This window comes from Cetorhinus maximus, chromosome 33, assembly GCF_964194155.1.
Source record: "Cetorhinus maximus chromosome 33, sCetMax3.hap1.1, whole genome shotgun sequence".
Classification (NCBI taxonomy): domain Eukaryota; kingdom Metazoa; phylum Chordata; class Chondrichthyes; order Lamniformes; family Cetorhinidae; genus Cetorhinus; species Cetorhinus maximus.
Genome location: NC_135911.1, coordinates 8,342,309 through 8,360,059, shown reverse-complemented (window position 1 = coordinate 8,360,059; position 17,751 = coordinate 8,342,309). Strand labels below are relative to the sequence as shown.

At 52.0% G+C, this 17,751-nt stretch overlaps 1 protein-coding gene across 1 annotated transcript in view; it reads left to right on the top strand.

Moving 5' to 3' along the window:
• The window catches only part of LOC144671552 (uncharacterized), a 67,764-nt gene that overhangs the window by 23,103 nt on the left and 26,910 nt on the right, over positions 1-17,751 (top strand). The window contains exon 6 of the mRNA XM_078533505.1: positions 7,070-7,178. Coding sequence (XP_078389631.1) covers positions 7,070-7,178 — 109 coding nt within the window. The remainder of the gene's footprint in view (positions 1-7,069; positions 7,179-17,751) is intronic.

Here is a 17,751-nt window from a genome sequence, read left to right as displayed (position 1 = left end):
TATGCTGCTTTTCTATTCTTCCAACCAAATGGGACATCCTCACATTTTCCCAATTATACGCCATCTGCCAATATTTTTGCCCACTCACTTAACCTATAAATACTCGCTTGGTGGTACAGAGCTTGAGGATGGCCGATAAAAGAGACATGTTGAATCTTTTCATCCTCCACTCATCAGGACACTCTGCAAGAACACCAAAATAAGGGGAAAACAACAATTTATACTGCATGTGATGAGAGTGCTGATGGGTTGGCAAGTGGACTCTAAAATAAGTGACAGCCATTCTCTGACTCATTCCTCAGGACAATCCCTTGACCAATCAGGTTCAAGCTGCCTGGCTTAAATTTCAAAACGCTGCTCGGCAGTTAACTGTCAGTCGCCATCACTGGTGGATTCCACATGGCAACACCTCCACCCTGTCAGAGTCCACTTGCCGACCCATCGGCGCTCTCTTCACGTGCAGTGCAAATTGTTGTTCTCCCCTTATTTTCGGTGTCCTTGCCGAGTGTCCTGATGAGTGCGTGGTGAGAAGCTCCGACGTGTCTCTTTTGTCCAGCGATGATCGATCGATATCTGCAGGTTCTTCACCCCCCCCTCCCTCCCCCACCACCCCCCGCCCCCAACGGTTCTGATTGGCGTGTTCACCTTGTCAGGGGGCTGGAGGTTGCCAGGCAACAAGCGGAGCCGAAAGGCTGAGCACACGGATTTCACCGTCCTGCTCCCGGCTATCCCACCCCCAACTGGCAATCAATTCAACGCCCCCCATTTGGTGCAGTTTCAGGGGGTGGCCGGGGTAGGTGGTGGGGGCGGTGGAGGGGGAGGGGCTGGGCAATTGGAGTTCTTCCTCATACCTGGGGAAACACCTCATTGTGTTCGTGTATCACCGAATTGGAAAACCAGGCAGTTGATTCAGCGGAAGCTTCCGGCGGGTCAGGGTCGGGAGGGGAGGCCGCCTGTCGCGATGTAGGGAGTGTGGCAGCCAATTTGCACACAGCAGGTTCCCACAATCTGATAAACAACCGGGGGATCTGTCAGTCCTCATCATTGGTAGACAGGGACATGTTGGCCCCAGCGGACCAGAGGGAACGCCCCCTCCCCCCACCTCGCCCCCTTCCCCCCCCCCCTCAGTACTGACCCTCTGACAGTGCAGCACTCCCTCAGTACTGACCCTCTGACAGTGCAGCACTCCCTCAGTACTGACCCTCTGACAGTGCAGCGCACCCTCAGTACTGACCCTCCGACAGTGCAGCACTCCCTCAGTACTGACCCTCTGACAGTGCAGCACTCCCTCAGTACTGACCCTCTGACAGTGCAGCACTCCCTCAGTACTGACCCTCTGACAGTGCCGCACTCCCTCAGTACTGACCCTCCGACAGTGCAGCACTCCCTCAGTACTGACCCTCTGACAGTGCAGCACCCCCTCGGTTCTGACCCTCTGACAGTGCAGCACTCCCTCAGTACTGACTTTCCGACAGTGCAGCACTCCCTCAGTACTGACCCTCCGACAGTGCAGCGCTCCCTCAGTACTGACCCTCTGACAGTGCAGCACTCCCTCAGTACTGACCCTCCGACACTGCAGCCCTCCCTCAGTACTGACCCTCCAACAGTGCAGCACTCCCTCAGTACTGACCCTCTGACAGTGCAGCACTCCCTCACTACTGACCCTCTGACAGTGCAGCACTCCCTCAACACTGTCCCTCTGACAGTGCAGCACTCCCTCAGTACTGACCCTCTGATAGTGCAGCGCTCCCTCAGTATTGACCCTCTGACAGTGCAGCACTCCCTCAGTACTGACCCTCCGACAGTGCAGCACCCCCTCGGTACTGACCCTCTGACAGTGCAGCACTCCCTCACTATTGACTCTCCGACAGTGCAGCACTCCCTCAGTACTGACCCTCTGACAGTGCAGCACTCCCTCAGTACTGACCCTCCGACACTGCAGCCCTCCCTCAGTACTGACCCTCCAACAGTGCAGCACTCCCTCAGTACTGACCCTCCGACACTGCAGCACTCCCTCAGTACTGACCCTCCGACAGTGCAGCACTCCCTCCGTACTGACCCTCCGTCAGTGCAGCACTCCCTCAGTACTGACCCTCTGACAGTGCAGGACTCCCTCAGCACTGACCCTCCGACAGTGCAGCACTCCCTCAGTACCACTCAGTGTGGGAGAAAGGGAAAGCGAGGTAATGTGGTGGGGGGAGAGAGAGAGTGAGATAGAGAGTAGGGAGAGAGATTGCAGTGGGGGAGAGACAGAGAGAGGTAAAGCAGAGGAGAGAGAGAGAGATAGAGAGTGGGAGGTTAGGGGAGAGATTGAGAGAGAGAGAATGCGTGCGAGAGAGAGAGAGGTAAAGTCGGGGGGGAAGTGAGAGAGAGAGAATAGAGAGTTGGATGGTAGGGGAGAGAGCTTGAGAGAGACAGAGTGGGCAACAGGGAGGCAAAGAGGTAAAGTTGGGGGGAGAGTGAGATAGACAGTGGTAGCCACTGAGTCACAGCGAAGAGGGAGATTCAGACAGACGGAGGGAGTCAGAGAACTGGAGATGGTGGGAGACTGTGAGAGAGAGAGAGAGAGATGGATAGAGAGAGAGAGAGAGCGAGTGCAAAAGCAAGTCTAACGTGAGGATGCAGCAGAAGCCATTGGTGTGAGGATTTACCGGTAAACTGGGAGACTGGGTACTGAGAGGAAACCACAATAGTGTTTAATTAAATGCAGTGTGAGAGAAACACAGCAGCTCTCGATTATGGTTTGAGAGATAGATGTTGAGAATGCGAAACTTATCGCTTTGGGTGAGGGGTGAGCGGGTGAGGGAGCTGCAAGATATTATCAGGTGTTTACGTTCACTGAAGATTTGAACTTCCCGAGAATATCTCACTGAACCCGAGAGTGCGACTGCTTGGAATTTAACCAAGGGAAGGTCAGGGGTTCAGGCCTCCCGGTGACCTCTCTCTCTCTCTCTGTCTCTCTCTCTCTCTCTCTCAGACACTCGTGCCCCACTGGCATCATTGCATCCTCGAGGGAGAGAGAGATGGAGAACACAGAGATAGAGAGGAGGGAGAGAGAGGGCGAGAGGTCAGAGATAATAGAGATGGAGAACACAGAGATAGAGAAGAGGGAGAGAGACAGAGAGAGATAGAGAGAGAGGGCGAGAGGGTCAGAGATAATAGAGATAGAGAACACAGGTAGAGAGGAGGGAGAGAGACAGAGAGAGAGGGCGAGAGGTCAGAGATAATAGAGATGGAGAACACGGAGGGAGAGAGACAGAGAGAGAGGGCGAGAGGTGAGAGGTCAGAGATAATAGAGATAGAGAACACAGAGGTAGAGAGGAGGGAGAGAGACAGAGAGAGAGGGCAGGAGGTGAGAGATAATAGAGATGGAGAATACAGAGGTAGAGAGGAGGGAGAGAGAGACAGAGAGGGCGAGAGGTCAGAGATAATAGAGATGGAGAATACAGAGGTGGAGAGGAGGGAGAGAGAGAGAGGACGAGAGGGTCAGGACTAAGAGACAGAAGGAGAAAGATTGGGAGAGAGAGGGACAGAGAAGAGAAGAATGTATGTAAGTGCATCGCAGGCAGTTCAGAGAGGGTTCACTCAGCTGATTCCTGGGGCAAAGGGGTTTGTCTTATGAGGAGAGGTTGAGTAGGTTGGGCCTGTACTCATTGGAGTTTAGAAGAATGAGAGGTGATCTTACTGAAACACATAAGATTCTGAAGGGGGCTTGACAGGGTAGATGCTGAGAGGGTATGTCTTCTTGTGGGGGAATCTAGAACGAGGGCACAGTTTAATAATAAGGGGTCTCTGATTGAAGAGGGAGATGAGCAGATATTTCTCTCAGAAGGTTGTCGGTCTATGGAATTCTCTATACCGGAGAGCAGCGGAGGCCGGGCCATTGAATATATTCAAGGCTGAGTTAGACAGATTTTTGATCGACAAGGGAGTCGAGGGTTATGGGGGGAGGTGGGGGGGGTGGGCAGACAGGAAAGTGGAGTTCAGGCCACAATCAGATCAGCCATGATCTTATTCGATGGTGGCACAGGCTTGAGGGGCCGAATGGCCGCTGGGAGCTCCTAACTTGTGTGTTCTTGTGAGAGAGAGGGTCAGAGGAGACATTGCAGAGAGTTTGAGGGTAGGGATGAGAGTTTGGAAAGGGGGATAGAAGAGAAGGAGATAGAGCAGAGATAGAGAGGGTGAGAGAGATGGAAGGAGAGGGAGACCTGGGCAACAGAGAAAGAGAGAGAGATAGAGGGAGAGATGGAGGAGGAAGGAGACCTTGGCAACAGAGAGAGAGAGAGGGAGAGAGAGATGGAGGGGGAAGGAGACCTTGGCAACAGAGAGAGAGAGAGAGAGAGATCGAGAGATAGAGAGAGAGATGGAGGGAGAAGGAGACCTTGGCAACAGAGAGAGAGAGAGAAATAGAGAGAGAGATGGAGGGAGAAGGAGACCTTGGCAACAGAGAGAGAGAGAGAGGGGGTAGAGCAAGCCACAAAGGGAGGTAAAGCGGGAAAGACAGGCAGTGATGGAGAGCAAGAGAGAGGACGAGAGGAGAGGCAGGAGGAGGGAGAGATGAATCAGGAGCAGGGAAAGGGACAGATGGAGGGGCAGAGAGGAGGACAGAGAGGGAGAATGGGCAGTGGAGAGGTAGCAGAGAGATGGAAAAAGGGGAGAAAGATGGAAAGGGTGGAGAGAGAGAGAGATGGAGAAGGAAATATGATAGATGTGAGATGGATTTAGCAATGAGAGAGGGAGTGACACAAAGAGTGGAGCATTGACGCTGCAACAACAACTTATTGTTTAGGTAGCTGCTATCCACAGCTGCTGGACAGGACTGTAGGGAGGAAAAATTCGACCCTGAGCCACATAAGGAGAAGTAGGGACGAAAGCTCGGCCGAAGAGATCAGCTTTTTGAGGAGTGTCTTAAAGGAGGAGAGAGAGAGAGAGGGAGAGAGAGAGAGAGAGAGAGAGAGAGAGAGAGAGGGAGAGAGGGGCGGAGAGGTTGAGGGAGGGAATTCCAGAGCTCAGGGCCCCCAGGCAGCTGAAGGCCCGGCCGCCAATGGTGGAGCTGCAGCTCGGACACCGCACATTCACCCCTCATGCGGTTGGCTCCCGCCAACACCGACAGCTCCATCGAGGGAGGGGTGGGGGAGGTGGAAGCCGGGGTGGATTGTGAGCGAGAGAGAAAGGTCACGGCAATGCCCTTTGACCTCGGCGACCCGGAGGGTGGGGGTGACCGACCGAACGCCCTCATGGCTCGCTTTCGGCCTCTTCCTCAGGCGCCTCCTCGCTCCGGCCAATCAGGCGCCGCGAATGCGGGCGCCCCCCCCACCCCTCCGGGCCCTCTCTGATTGGCCGGGGTGGGGGCCCTGACAGGGGGCCTCAGTTTCTGACCCCCTTCTGCTCCGTGAACGTTGAACCCCGGCTTCCTGTCTATCAGCTCGAGCATCGACCTTTGCGAAGACCAACAGGATGTGATGACTGCAGACATGGACTTCCTTTACTGGAAGGCTTAGAAACAAGTTTTTTTTCTTTTTAAAAAAAAAAGCGCAAGAGAGAGAGGGAAATTCAGAGTATTGTTTTTCACTGTGTTTCTTCTCAATGGTTTCTGCGAATTGTGTTAATAATTGTGCAATTGCTGCTTGAGGCAGACGCACATCAAGTGCAGCGGCAGACAGAACAACACCTTCATCATCTCGGTGACGAGGTCATCTGGGAGCTCTCTCTAGGCTCGGAGATGGGGGGAGTTGAGGGGGGTGTGTGTGTGTGTGTGTGTGTGTAGGGCTCCATGGGCTGCAGCCACCTATTCAACCGTGGTAGCAACCATGGGGGAAGAGAGGGAGAGAGATTGAGAGAGAGTGGGTGGGGGAGAGTGAGAGAGAGGGGGCGGGGTGGGGGGGATGTTAACCCCAACTCCCCACCCTTTACCCCGTTCCCCCACACCGCGCCCGCCGACACCACCCCACCCCCACGAAACTCAATGGCAAAAAAAAAACAACGGTGCTGCCTCCTGTTGCCAACCAGCCCAACACCAATCGTGGCGAAAGACCCCCGGCACTTTCCTAGACTTGTTTTGCACTACCCAACCCATATCGCCATTGAGGCTGAAAGGGTTAAGTCACAAGGCCAGGCTGTACAGACCAGGCATGTATTCCCCGTCGAGTATAGTAGATGAAGGGGGTGATTTAACGGAGGGGTTTAAAATGATTAAAGGATTCGGTAGGGTCACTAGGGAGAAATTATTTCCTCTGGTGGGGATGGGAGGTTCGAGAGCAAGGTGGGCAGAACCTTATAATTGGAGCCAGGCCATTCAGGGGGGGTGATGTCAGGAAGCACATTCTTCACACAAAGGGGGGGTGGAAATCTGGAACTCTCTCCCCCCACTCCCCACCCCAAAACAAAGCTGTCGAGGCTGAGGGGAGGCCAGTTGATAATTTCAAAACTCGAATTGGTAGATTTTTGTTGTTTAAAGGGATTAAGGATTACGGGACAAAAGCATATCAATGGGGTTAAGGTACAGAGTAGCCGCGATCTATATAATTCAAATGACGGAACAGGCTTGAGGGGCTGAATGGGCCTCCTCCTGTTCCTGTCCAACAGGCTTGAGGGGCTGAATGGGCCTCCTCCTGTTCCTGTCCAACAGGCTTGAGGGGCTGAATGGCCTTCTCCTGTTCCTGTCCAACAGGCTTGAGGGGCTGAATGGGCCTCCTCCTGTTCCTGTCCAACAGGCTTGTGGGGCTGAATGGGCCTCCTCCTGTTCCTGTGTAACAGGCTTGTGGGGCTGAATGGACCTCCTCCTGTTCCTGTGTAACAGGCTTGTGGGGCTGAATGGGCCTCCTCCTGTTCCTGTCCAACAGGCTTGAGGGGCTGAATGGGCCTCCTCCTGTTCCTGTCCAACAGGCTCGAGGGGCTGAATGGTTTGAGGGAGTCCAGGCTCCCAGGGCCCAAAGGCCAAGGCCTGTGACCTTTGACATTTGAGCTGGGGGTGGGCTGGTGCTGGTGTTTGGGGTGTGAGAGCAGGGAGGGAAGCTGCACTGGAGGGTTGGTTGACCGAAGTTGTGACTTGTCTCTCCGTTGTGTTCAGGCCTCTGCACATTGCTGTGGTCCAAGAAGATGGGACAATGGTGGAGAAACTCATTCAACTGCTGGTGCTCGGCAAAAAGGACTTGGATATCTACAACAACCTACGGCAGGTAGGAGCTATTAAGGGACAGACGCCAAATGACAGAGAGAGAGAGAGACACACACACACACACACACAGATGGATTGAGAGTCACACACACAGAAGGAGAGAGAGGGAGAGACACACACAGTCTGAAAAAGAGAGAGGGAGACACAGCTACAGTCAGAGATGAGAGAGACAGATTTAGAGACACAGAGTGTGACACAGGCTGTTAGAGAGAGAGAGAGAGAGAGAGAGAGAAATAAGAGAGAGAGACAGACTGAGAGAGAGACACACAGGCACACACACAGGCACAGGCGGAGAGAGAGTCACACACACAGGCACAGGCGGAGAGAGAGTCACACACACAGGCACAGGCGGACACACACACACAAACACACACACACACACACACACACACACAGATGGAGATAGAGAGATACTCACACACAGACACAAACACAGCGAGGCACACCAAGAGTGACAGGCAGACTTGTGCACTCACACATAGACACAGGCACAGATTGAGAGACACAGCCAGACACCCTCAAACACAGACTGAGACCGATAGACTGACGCGCACACATACGCACACCCACAGACGGAGAGGGAGAGTCAGGGAGCCTGACACACAGTCACACACAGACAGAGACTCACACTCACACTCATACACTGAGACATACGGACACATATACTTATCTGTCCAGGGCAGCAGTGGTTGTAAGTTCAGTGTGGGAATGATGGGGATGGGAGGAGGGGGAGAGATGGGGGGCAATGCGGGGTGAAGGAGAATGCTTGGGGAATTTGTGTAGGTTCTGAACCCTCAGAGTGAAACCACATTCAGATTCTGCCTCACGCAACAAGAGGTCAGTTTAAGTAGGATCGTACTGGAGGAGAGAGAGGGGCGGAGAGGTCATAGAGTCATAGAGGTCAACAGCACAGAAAAAGGCCCTTGGGCCCATCGAGTCTGCGCCAGTCAAACAAGTACCTAACTATTGTAATCCCATTTTCCAGCACTAGGCCCATAGCCTTGTATGCCAAGGCATCGCAAATGCACATCCAAATACTTCTTAAATGTTATGAGGGTTTCTGCCTCTACCACCCTTTCAGGCAGAGAGTTCCAGATTCCCACCACCCTCTGGGTGAAAAAATTCTTCCTCACCTCCCCTCTAAAGCTCCTGCCCCTTACCTTAACTCTATTCCCCCTAGTTATTGATCCCTGCACCAAGGGGGAAAGTTCCTTCCTGACTACCCTATCTATGCCCCTCATAATTTTGTATTCATCGCTGTGAAGCAGTCTGGGAAGAGGTTTTGGGAGGGAATTCCAGAGCTCAGGGCCCCCCAGGCAGCTGAAGGCACGGCCGCCAATGGTGGAGCGATGGGAATCGGGGGATGTACAAGAGGCCGGAATTGGAGGAGCGCAGAGATCTCGGAGGGTTGTAGGAGCTGGAGGAGGTTACAGAGATAGGGAGGGGTGTAGGGACTGGAGGTGGTTACAGAGATAGGGAGGGGTATAGGGGCTGGAGGAGGTTACAGAGAAAGGGAGGGTTGTAGGGGGCTGGAGGAGGTTACAGAGATAGGGAGGGGTGTAGGGGCTGGAGGAGGTTACAGAGATAGGGAGGGGTGTAGGGAGTGGAGGAGGTTACAGAGATAGGGAAGGGTGTAGGGGCTGGGGGAAGTGACAGAGATAGGGAGGGTTGTAGAGACCTAATAATGCCAAGGACTCTTGCTGACTGAGATTGGGCACTCTGAAGTGCGTGAACAGAAATTCCCGGATATCAGGGAGCTGGGCATTGCTCGAGCTGAGGGGGATTATCATTTTGTTCGTCAGATCTGCTTAAAGTGAGGATCATTTCACTTCCCCAAGACCACCCTTTTCTCTAAAACGGTCGGGGAGATACAGGGAAACTGTTTCCTCTGCTGCGGAGTCGGGGGTGGGTGGTGGGTAGTGGGTAGCGGGGGAGAGGAAAGGATGGGGTTGGAGGGGCAGGGAGACCAGAACAAGGGGACAGTCCCTTAGAACTCGAGCCAGGCCGCTTAGGGGGGGTGACACCAGGAAGCACCCCCTCACACAAAGGGGAGTGGGAACCTCGAACTCTCTCCCCGACCCAAAAATAGCTAGAGGCTGGGAGGGGTCAATTGAATATTTCAAAACTGAGATTGGCTAGGCTGGGGGATTACACACAAAGTTACAAACAAACCAATTAGGAGCAGGAGTAGGCCAATCGGCCCCTCGAGACTCGCCCGCCACTCAAATGAGATCATGGCTGATCTGTATCTAACCTCAACCCCACATCCCTGCCTAACGCCGATAACCTTTCACCCCCTTGTTAATCAAGAATCTATCTCGCTCCGCCTTAAAAATATTCACAGACTCTGCTTCCACCGCCTTTTGATGAAGAGAGTTCCAAAGACTCACTACCCTCCTGAGGGAAAAAGATTTCTCCTCCTCTCGGTCTTAAATGGGCGACCCTTTATTTTTAAACAGTGACCCCCTAGTTCTAGATTCTCCCACAAGGGGAAACATCCTCTTCCACATCCACTCCCTCAGAGTCTTAAAGGTTTCAGTCAACTAGCTTCTTACTCTTCTAAACTCCAGTGGATACTGGCCTAACCTGTCCAGCTTTTCCGCATAAGACAACCCGCCCATTCCTGGAACTAGTTTAGTAAACCTTCTCTGAACTGCTTCCAACGCATTTACATCATTCTTTAAATAAGGAGACCAATACTGTACACAATACTCCAGATGTGGACTCACCAAATCCCTGTACAACTGAAGCATAACCTCCCTACTTTTGTAATCAATTCTCTTCGCAATAAACAATAACATTCTATTAGCTTTCCTAATTACCTACTGGACCTGCAAACTATCCTTTTGTCATTCATGCACTAGGACACCCAGATCCCTCTGCAATCTCTCACCGTTCAGATAATAAGTTTATTTTTTTATTCTTCCTGCCAAAATGAATGATTTCACATTTGCCCACTCACTTAACCTATCCATGTCACTTTGTAGCCTCCTCAGGTCCTCTTCACCATTTACTTTCCTACCTATTTTTGCGTTGTCTGTCCCTTCATCCAAGTCATTGATATAAATTGTAAAAAGTAGAGGACTCAGCACTGATCCCTGTGGCCTACCACTCGCCACATCCTGCCAACCAGAAAAAGACCCACTTATGCCAACTCTCTGCTTCCTGTTAGCTAGTCAATCTTCTACCCACGCCAACATGTTACCCCCTGCACCATGAGCTTTAATTTTCCGCAATAACTTTTGATGTGGCACCTTATCAAATGCCTCCTGGGAATCTAAGTACAGTACATCCACTGGTTCCCCTTTATCCACAGCACCGGTGACTCCTTCAAAGAACTCCAATAAGTTGGTTAAACGTGATTTCCCTTTTGCAAAACCATGTTGACTCTGCCTGATTGCCTTGAATTTTTCTAAGTGCCCTGCTATAACATCTTTAATAATAGCCTCGAACGTTTCCCCTATGACAGATGTTAGGCTAACTGGCCTGTAGTTTCCTGCTTTTCTTTCTCCTTCCCATTTTGAATAAAGGAGTTACATTTGCTATTTTCCAGTCTAATGGAACCTTCCCCGAACCTAGGGATTTTTTGGAAAATCAAAACCAGCGCATCAACTCTCTCACTAGCCACCTCTTTCTAGGCCTTAGGGTGAAGTCCATCTGGGCCTGGGGATTGCCCAACAATTTGCTCAGTACCACATCCCTGGTGACTGTAATTTTCCAGAGTTCCTCCCTCCCCTCCATTTCCTGATTTACAGCTGTTTCCGGGGTGTTACTTGTGTCCTCTATACCTGTTTAAGTCGTCTGCCGCCTCCCTACTTTCCATTATCAATTCCCCAGACGCGCTCCCTATAGGATCAACGCTCACTTTGTTAACTCTTTTCCTATTTGAATAGCTGCAGAAACTCTTAATGTCTGTCTTTACATTAAAAGCTAGCATTCTCTCACAATCTAATTTTTCCCTCCTTATTCATCTTTTAGTCATTCTTTGCTGTCCTTTATATTCTTTGCAAACTTCTCACCTGCCACCCATCTTTGTGTAATCATATGCTTATTCTTTAAGTTTGATATTGTATTTTACTTCTTTAGTTAACCACAGGTGGTGGGACTTTTCATTCTCATTGGAATTTTTCTTTTCTCTGTTTATTCCATGAGATGTGGACGTGGCGGGCAGGGCCAATATTTGTTGCCCATCCCTAATTGCCCTTGAACTGAGTGGCTTGCTGAGGTCATTTCGGGGGGCAGTTGAGAGTCAGCCACATTGCTGTGGGTCTGCAGTCACATGTAGGCCAGACCAGGTAAGGAGGGCAGATTTCCTTCCCTAAGGGACACTAGTGAACCAGATGGGTTTTTATGACGATGGGTGATTGTTGTCACGGTCATCATTACTGAGGTCAGCTTTGTAGTCCAGATTTATTAACTGCTGCCCATGTCCCTACAGCATTAGCCTAAGCCTCTGCATTACTTGTCCAGTGATATTTCTCCTACGCCATTACCTCTCCCATAATTGGTTAGGGAACCAAGGGGCGTACCAAGATGGAGTTAAGAGCCACCTCCGGAGGTCCCCAGCTTCACAGATGCCAGTCTTCAGCCAATTCGATCCACTCCATGTGATATCAAGAAATGGCTGAAGGCACTGGATACTGCAAAGGCTATGGGCCCTGACAATATTCCAGCAATGGTACTGAAGACTTGTGCTCCAGAACTTGCTGCGCCCTTAGCCAAGCAGTTCCAGTACAGCTACAACACTGGCATCTACCCGGCTGTGTGGAAAATTGCCCAGGTATGTCCTGTACACAAAAAGCAGGTCAAATCCAACCTGGCCAATTACCGCCCCATCAGTCTACTCTCCATCATCAGTAAAGTGATGGAAGGGGTCATTGACAGTGCTATCAAACAGCACTTACTTAGCAATAACCTGCTCACTGATGCCCAGTTTGGGTTCTGCCAGGGCCACTTAGCTCCTGACCTCATTATAGTCTTGGTTCAAACATGGACAAAAGAGCTGAACTCCCGAGGTGAGGTGAGAGTGACGGCCCTTGACATCAAGGCAGCATTTGACCGAGTGTGACATCAAGGAGCCCGAGCAAAACTGGGATCAAACTCTCGGCTGGTTGGAGTCATACCGAGCACAAGGGAAGATGGTTGTGGTTGTTGGAGGTCAATCATCTCAGCTCCAGGACATCACTGCAGGAGTTCCTCAGGGTAGTGTCCTCGGCCCAACCATCTTCAGCTGCTTCATCAATGACCTTCCTTCCATCATAAGGTCAGAAGTGGGGATGTTCACTGATGATTGCACAATGTTCAGCACCATTCGCGACTCCTCAGATACTGAAGCAGTCCATGTTCAAATGCAGCAAGACCTGGACAATGTCCAGGCTTGGGCTGACAAGTGGCAAGTAACATTCATACCACACAAGTGCCAGGCAATGACCATCTCCAACAAGAGAGAATCTAACCATCATCCCTTGACATTCAATGGCATTAACATTGCTGAATTCCCCCACTATCAACAGCCTGGGGGTTACCATTGACCAGAAACTGAACTGGACTAGCCCTATAAATACTGTGGCTACAAGAGCAGGTCAAAGATTAGGAATCCTACGGTGAGTAACTCACCTCCTGACTCCCCAAAGCCTGTCCACCATCTACAAGGCACAAGTCAGGAGTGTGATGGAAACTCCCCACTTACCTAGGTGAGTGCAGCTCCCACAACACTCGAAAAGTTTGACACCGTCCAGGACAAAGTAGCCCCGCTTGATTGGCACCACATCCACAAACATTCACTCCCTCCACCACCAACGCACAGTAGCAGCAGCAGTGTGTACCATCTACAAGATGCACTGCAGGGATTCACAATGGCTCCTTCGACAGCACCTTCCAAACCCACGACCGCTACCATCTAGAAGGACAAGGGCAGCAGAAACATGGGGAACACCACCACCTGGAAGTTCCTCTCCAAGCCACTCACCAACCTGACTTGGAAATATATCGGCCGTTCCTTCACTGTCATTGGGTCAAAATCCTGGAACTCCCTCCCTAACAGCACTGTGGGTGTACCTACACCACATGGTCTGCAGCGGTTCGAGAAGGCAGCTCACCCACCACCTTCTCAAGGGGCAACTAGGGATGGGCAATAAATACTGGCCCAGCCAGCGACGCCCACATCCCATGAATGAATAAAATAAATACAGAGCAGCCATCAAATGGCAGCAAACTGGATGGGCTGAATGGCCTCTTCCTGCTGCTGGCTCCTCAGGGAAACTGGGTGGGCCGATAAATGAGGGATAGGCCTCGTGCTACGTGGTCTGGTGGGCTAATGTACTTGGGAGGTAGGCGGAGAGGTAAGCCCACGCAGCTCATGTCTAACTGGATGGATCACTGCGTGTGATGTGAAGCTTAAGTGTGGGCCCATTGGTTCATGGATCCTGGGAGGCAGGGGTTTGGCACACCTCCTAAGTAGAGAATCTCCCTCATCAAAATGGACGGTGCAGCAGGCTCGAGGGGCTGAATGGTCTCTTCCCATTCCAAACGGCTTCTTCCCTGGGGCCCTTCAATCAGCGGAATTCACACCCCCCCCCCACAACCTCGCCTGCCAACCCAAAGATGCTGAGAGATCAGCCCCGTGTCTCTCACTTCCCTGCCGCTCCCCATCGCGGCCTCTCCAGCCCCTTTGCAATCTGCCCCTCGCCTCCAACAGGCTTCGAACGCCCCCGAATCCACTCCTCAAACGCTTCAGAGGAAATAAGATCAAAATAATTCCCAGCCGTCTTCGTCCCAAAACTGCGATTGAAAAAGCACCAAGTTAGCTGGTTAATGAATAATGAGCTGGCAAATGGCATGATCCGGTTTCTTTTTTATATCACGTCTACACCCAACAGAGGAATCTCAATTAAAGTTCGAGAGGGACAGGTCAAAGTGTTCTTATTGACAAAGGATAAATGGGAACTCAGCTTTTAAAATAACAGCCAGCGTTATATTGGTGACACTGTGGTTCCCCCAGGACTCACTGTACACACTCACAGCCTGAGGATGTGAGCAGGGAGATACAATGGGAGAAACAGCCATGACTCATCCTGCAAAGGAATTCAAATCCCATTAAATTTAACCTGAAGATGGAGTTTAAGTTCGATTTAAAGAGCCTGAAGTTCGTCTCAGTAATGGTGACCGTGAGACTATCATCGATTGTCATAAAAAGCCCCATCTGGTTCACGAATGTCCCTTTAGGGAAGGAAATCTGCCCTCCTTGCCCGGTCCAGCCTGCACGTGACTCCGGGCCCACAGCAGTGGGGTTGACCCTTAAACTGCCCTCTGCAAAAGGCCAAGTAAGTCACTCAGCTCAAGGACAATTAGGGGTGGGCCAACAAGTGATTGCCTTGCCAACGGCACTCTAGTCCCACGAAAATAATTCTTTAAAAACTGTCACTCAACTATGGTTTCCCAAAACCACAAAGTTGTAAGAGTAATGCACACCCGGAGAGGAATATTTAGAATATCCCCCAAGGATTGACACAAGAGAGAGAGCACAAAAGTAGGGTTTTATTGCTGAACTTCGGTAGATCACTGGTTAGGCCTCAGCTGGAGGATTGTGCCCAGTTCTGGGCGCCCCACCCTGCACTTTAGGAAGGATGTCAAGGTCTTGGAGGGGGTGCGGAGGAGATTTACCCAGAATGTTCCCAGGGACGACGGGACTTCAGTTCGTGTGGAGAGACTGGAGAATTTGGGATTGTTCTCCTTAGAGCAGAAAAGGTTAAGGGGGAGATTGAATCAAGGCGTTCAGAATCACGAGGGGTTTGGATAGAGTCAATAAGGAGAAACTGTTTCCAGCGGCAGGAGGGTCGGTAACCAGAGGGACGCAGATTGAAGAGAATCGGGAAAAGAACCAGAGGGGGAGATGAGGAGAATTATTTTTTGACACAGCGAGTTGTTGTGATCTGGAAGGCGCTGCCTGAAAGGGCGGTGGAAGCAGATTCAATAGGAACTTTCAAAAGGAGGGGAATTGGATAAATACTTGAAGGGGAAAAATTTGCAGGGCTGTGTGGGGGAGAGTGGGGACGAATTGATTCGATCTTTCAAAGACTTATGGCCGTGAAATCTGTAGCCCTTATATTGTGCGACACATGGCAAAAGTCATCATTGTAACACTGTAAAAGTACTCCCTGACTATAATGCCGTTTGAGATACCTGTGGTCAAGAACAGCACTACAGAAATAAATGCCAGTTACTCTACAAAGGTGAGACTTCAGTCAGGAGAGAAAGAGGGTGAGATAGTTAGAGAAAAACCTTTCAACGTATCTCCAGCCTCTCCATACACAGTCTTCACACCCCCAGCAACCTCTCCCCGTACAGTCTCTGATGTCCTGTCCCGGGAGGAGGAGAACTTATGTGGGCTGTGGGCCTTGTTGTGTTCATTCAAGAGCCTCGTGACTCCAGGAAGGAGCAGTCGTGCGGAGTGTCGGAGGGGCAGGGAGTGCCAGGATAAGAGCGAGGGAGGAAAGCAGGCACGGGTGGCTCAGCGAGGGCAGAGGGCCAGATGCCACCAGACTGAAACGAAATGCAACGGGGCCGTGCCGGTTAAGGCGTCTGACATTTGCAATGCCGGTGAGGTCATCGAACTCGGTCGGCCGCGCTGCAGCCTGGGCCGAGCGGCCACCCTCCGGGCATGGACCCTGCGCCGTCCGGGGGCCTTCGGGGAATTGAGACCTTTTCCCTACGGCCTAGGAAGCTGGCACCCCCCCACCCACCCACCTCCCCCAACCCCACCGCAGTGGCCCTCAACACCGGCACTGCAGTGCCACCCCGGAGTGAAGAAGGTCGGTCCTGGCTGCCCTTGGCCAGCGCCAATACTTGGCCCACTCCACTCTCGGGCAGCCCAGGGCGCGATCGGTGCCAGTATCGGTGCCGGCGCGGGCGACAGTGTGGCTCAGTTAGCCTCTGTCACCGCCGCCCACATTGCCCACCCCCCAACCCCGGCTTCGCGACCGCCCTGGTGGTAGAGGACGCCAAGTCTGCACAGCACCGAGTGGAAGCAAAATGCGCGAGAGGAAACTGGGGAGGGAAGTTGGAGAAGGGTCACTTGTGAGTCCCCGTTTCTCTTTCACACCAAACAGTGCTGACGCGGACGGAGGCTGGAGATTAACCAGAATCCAGAATCGCCAATTTCCCGGAATCACTCGCACTCGGTTCCTGCAACCCTCAGCAGCTCTCTTGCCCTGTCACATCCTCTCCTGCGACACCGACTTGATTGCGTTTCCTCTCCCTGACAGGGGCAGAGAGTTATTTCAGTTTGCACAATGGTTGTCACAATCTCAGATCTTCCCAGGGCCGTACGCAAGCCGAGGAGGGACCTTTAAGGCGGGTGGTCGCCGGGGTAAACCCCCCATTCGCGCACAGCAAGATCCCGCAGGGCGTGCATGGGGTGGGGGGGTGGGGGGGGGTAGGGGGGGTGTAATGACCCTAGATCGTCTTGGATTTTACTTTTTAACATGAGAACGAGCAGGTCAGACCACATCTCTGCAGAGAGAGAAAAGCGCAGTTCGCGATTTCAGGTCTAAACAGCGTGCGGGACTATACGCCGGAGGGATTTTCCTGTCCCGCCAAAGCCAGCGGGCTTTTGAACGGCTCACTGCATTTTACGGACAGTGCAGCACTGCCTCAGTACCGGCCCTCTGACAGTGCAGCTCTCCCTCAGTACCGGCCCTCTGACAGTGCAGCTCTCCCTCAGTACTGACCCTCCGACAGTGCAGCACTCCCTCAGTACTGACCCTCCGACAGTGCAGCACTCCCTCAGTACTGACCCTCCGACAGTGCAGCACTCCCTCAGTACAGACCCTCTGACAGTGCTGCACTCCCTCAGTACTGACCCTCCGACAGTGCAGCACTCCCTCAGTACAGACCCTCCGACAGTGCAGCACTCCCTCAGTACTGACCCCCTGACAGTGCAGCACTCCCTCAGTACTGACACTCTGGAGTGGGGCTTGATGCCAGGTTCCCTGGCTCAGAGGATTGACTGGGCCTGAGATAGCTGGCGCAAGAGAGAGATTTCTAACTCCTAAGCCACAACTGACGGTGAATGTCGAACAGATTTTAGGAGGCTGCTTTTTTCGAACAATACATGTATGAACCTGTCTGGCAAGTTGCCTCTTCTCCCTGTCTCTGAAGTGTTGGTACCTTGTGTGTCCTGCGAAACTCGCCTGGCAGTATTTTCCTGTCGATCTGGCGCGGACCCAGACAGGAGAGAAAATAACATAAAGTCATCAGGGCGAACTGGGATTTACGCCAAACTTATAAAGCGCACCCACCGAGTTAACAGAAATGATGTCAGCGCTGTTAGATAAACAGAGCCTTGTCTAGATCCTACCTGATTACTGTTATCAGGAGTCACGCCTCAACTCAGTTTAAGAGAAAGAGGCTGGGTTTTTCCCTTGAAGCAGGTTTTATGCAGAACAACAGGCATTTGAAAATCACTCAGCGCGTGCTGTCAGAAACAGAGGCACCTAAATCTCCCTCTACACTTTCCCCATCAAACACTCCCAGGACAGGTACAGCACGGGGTTAGATACAGAGTAAAGCTCCCT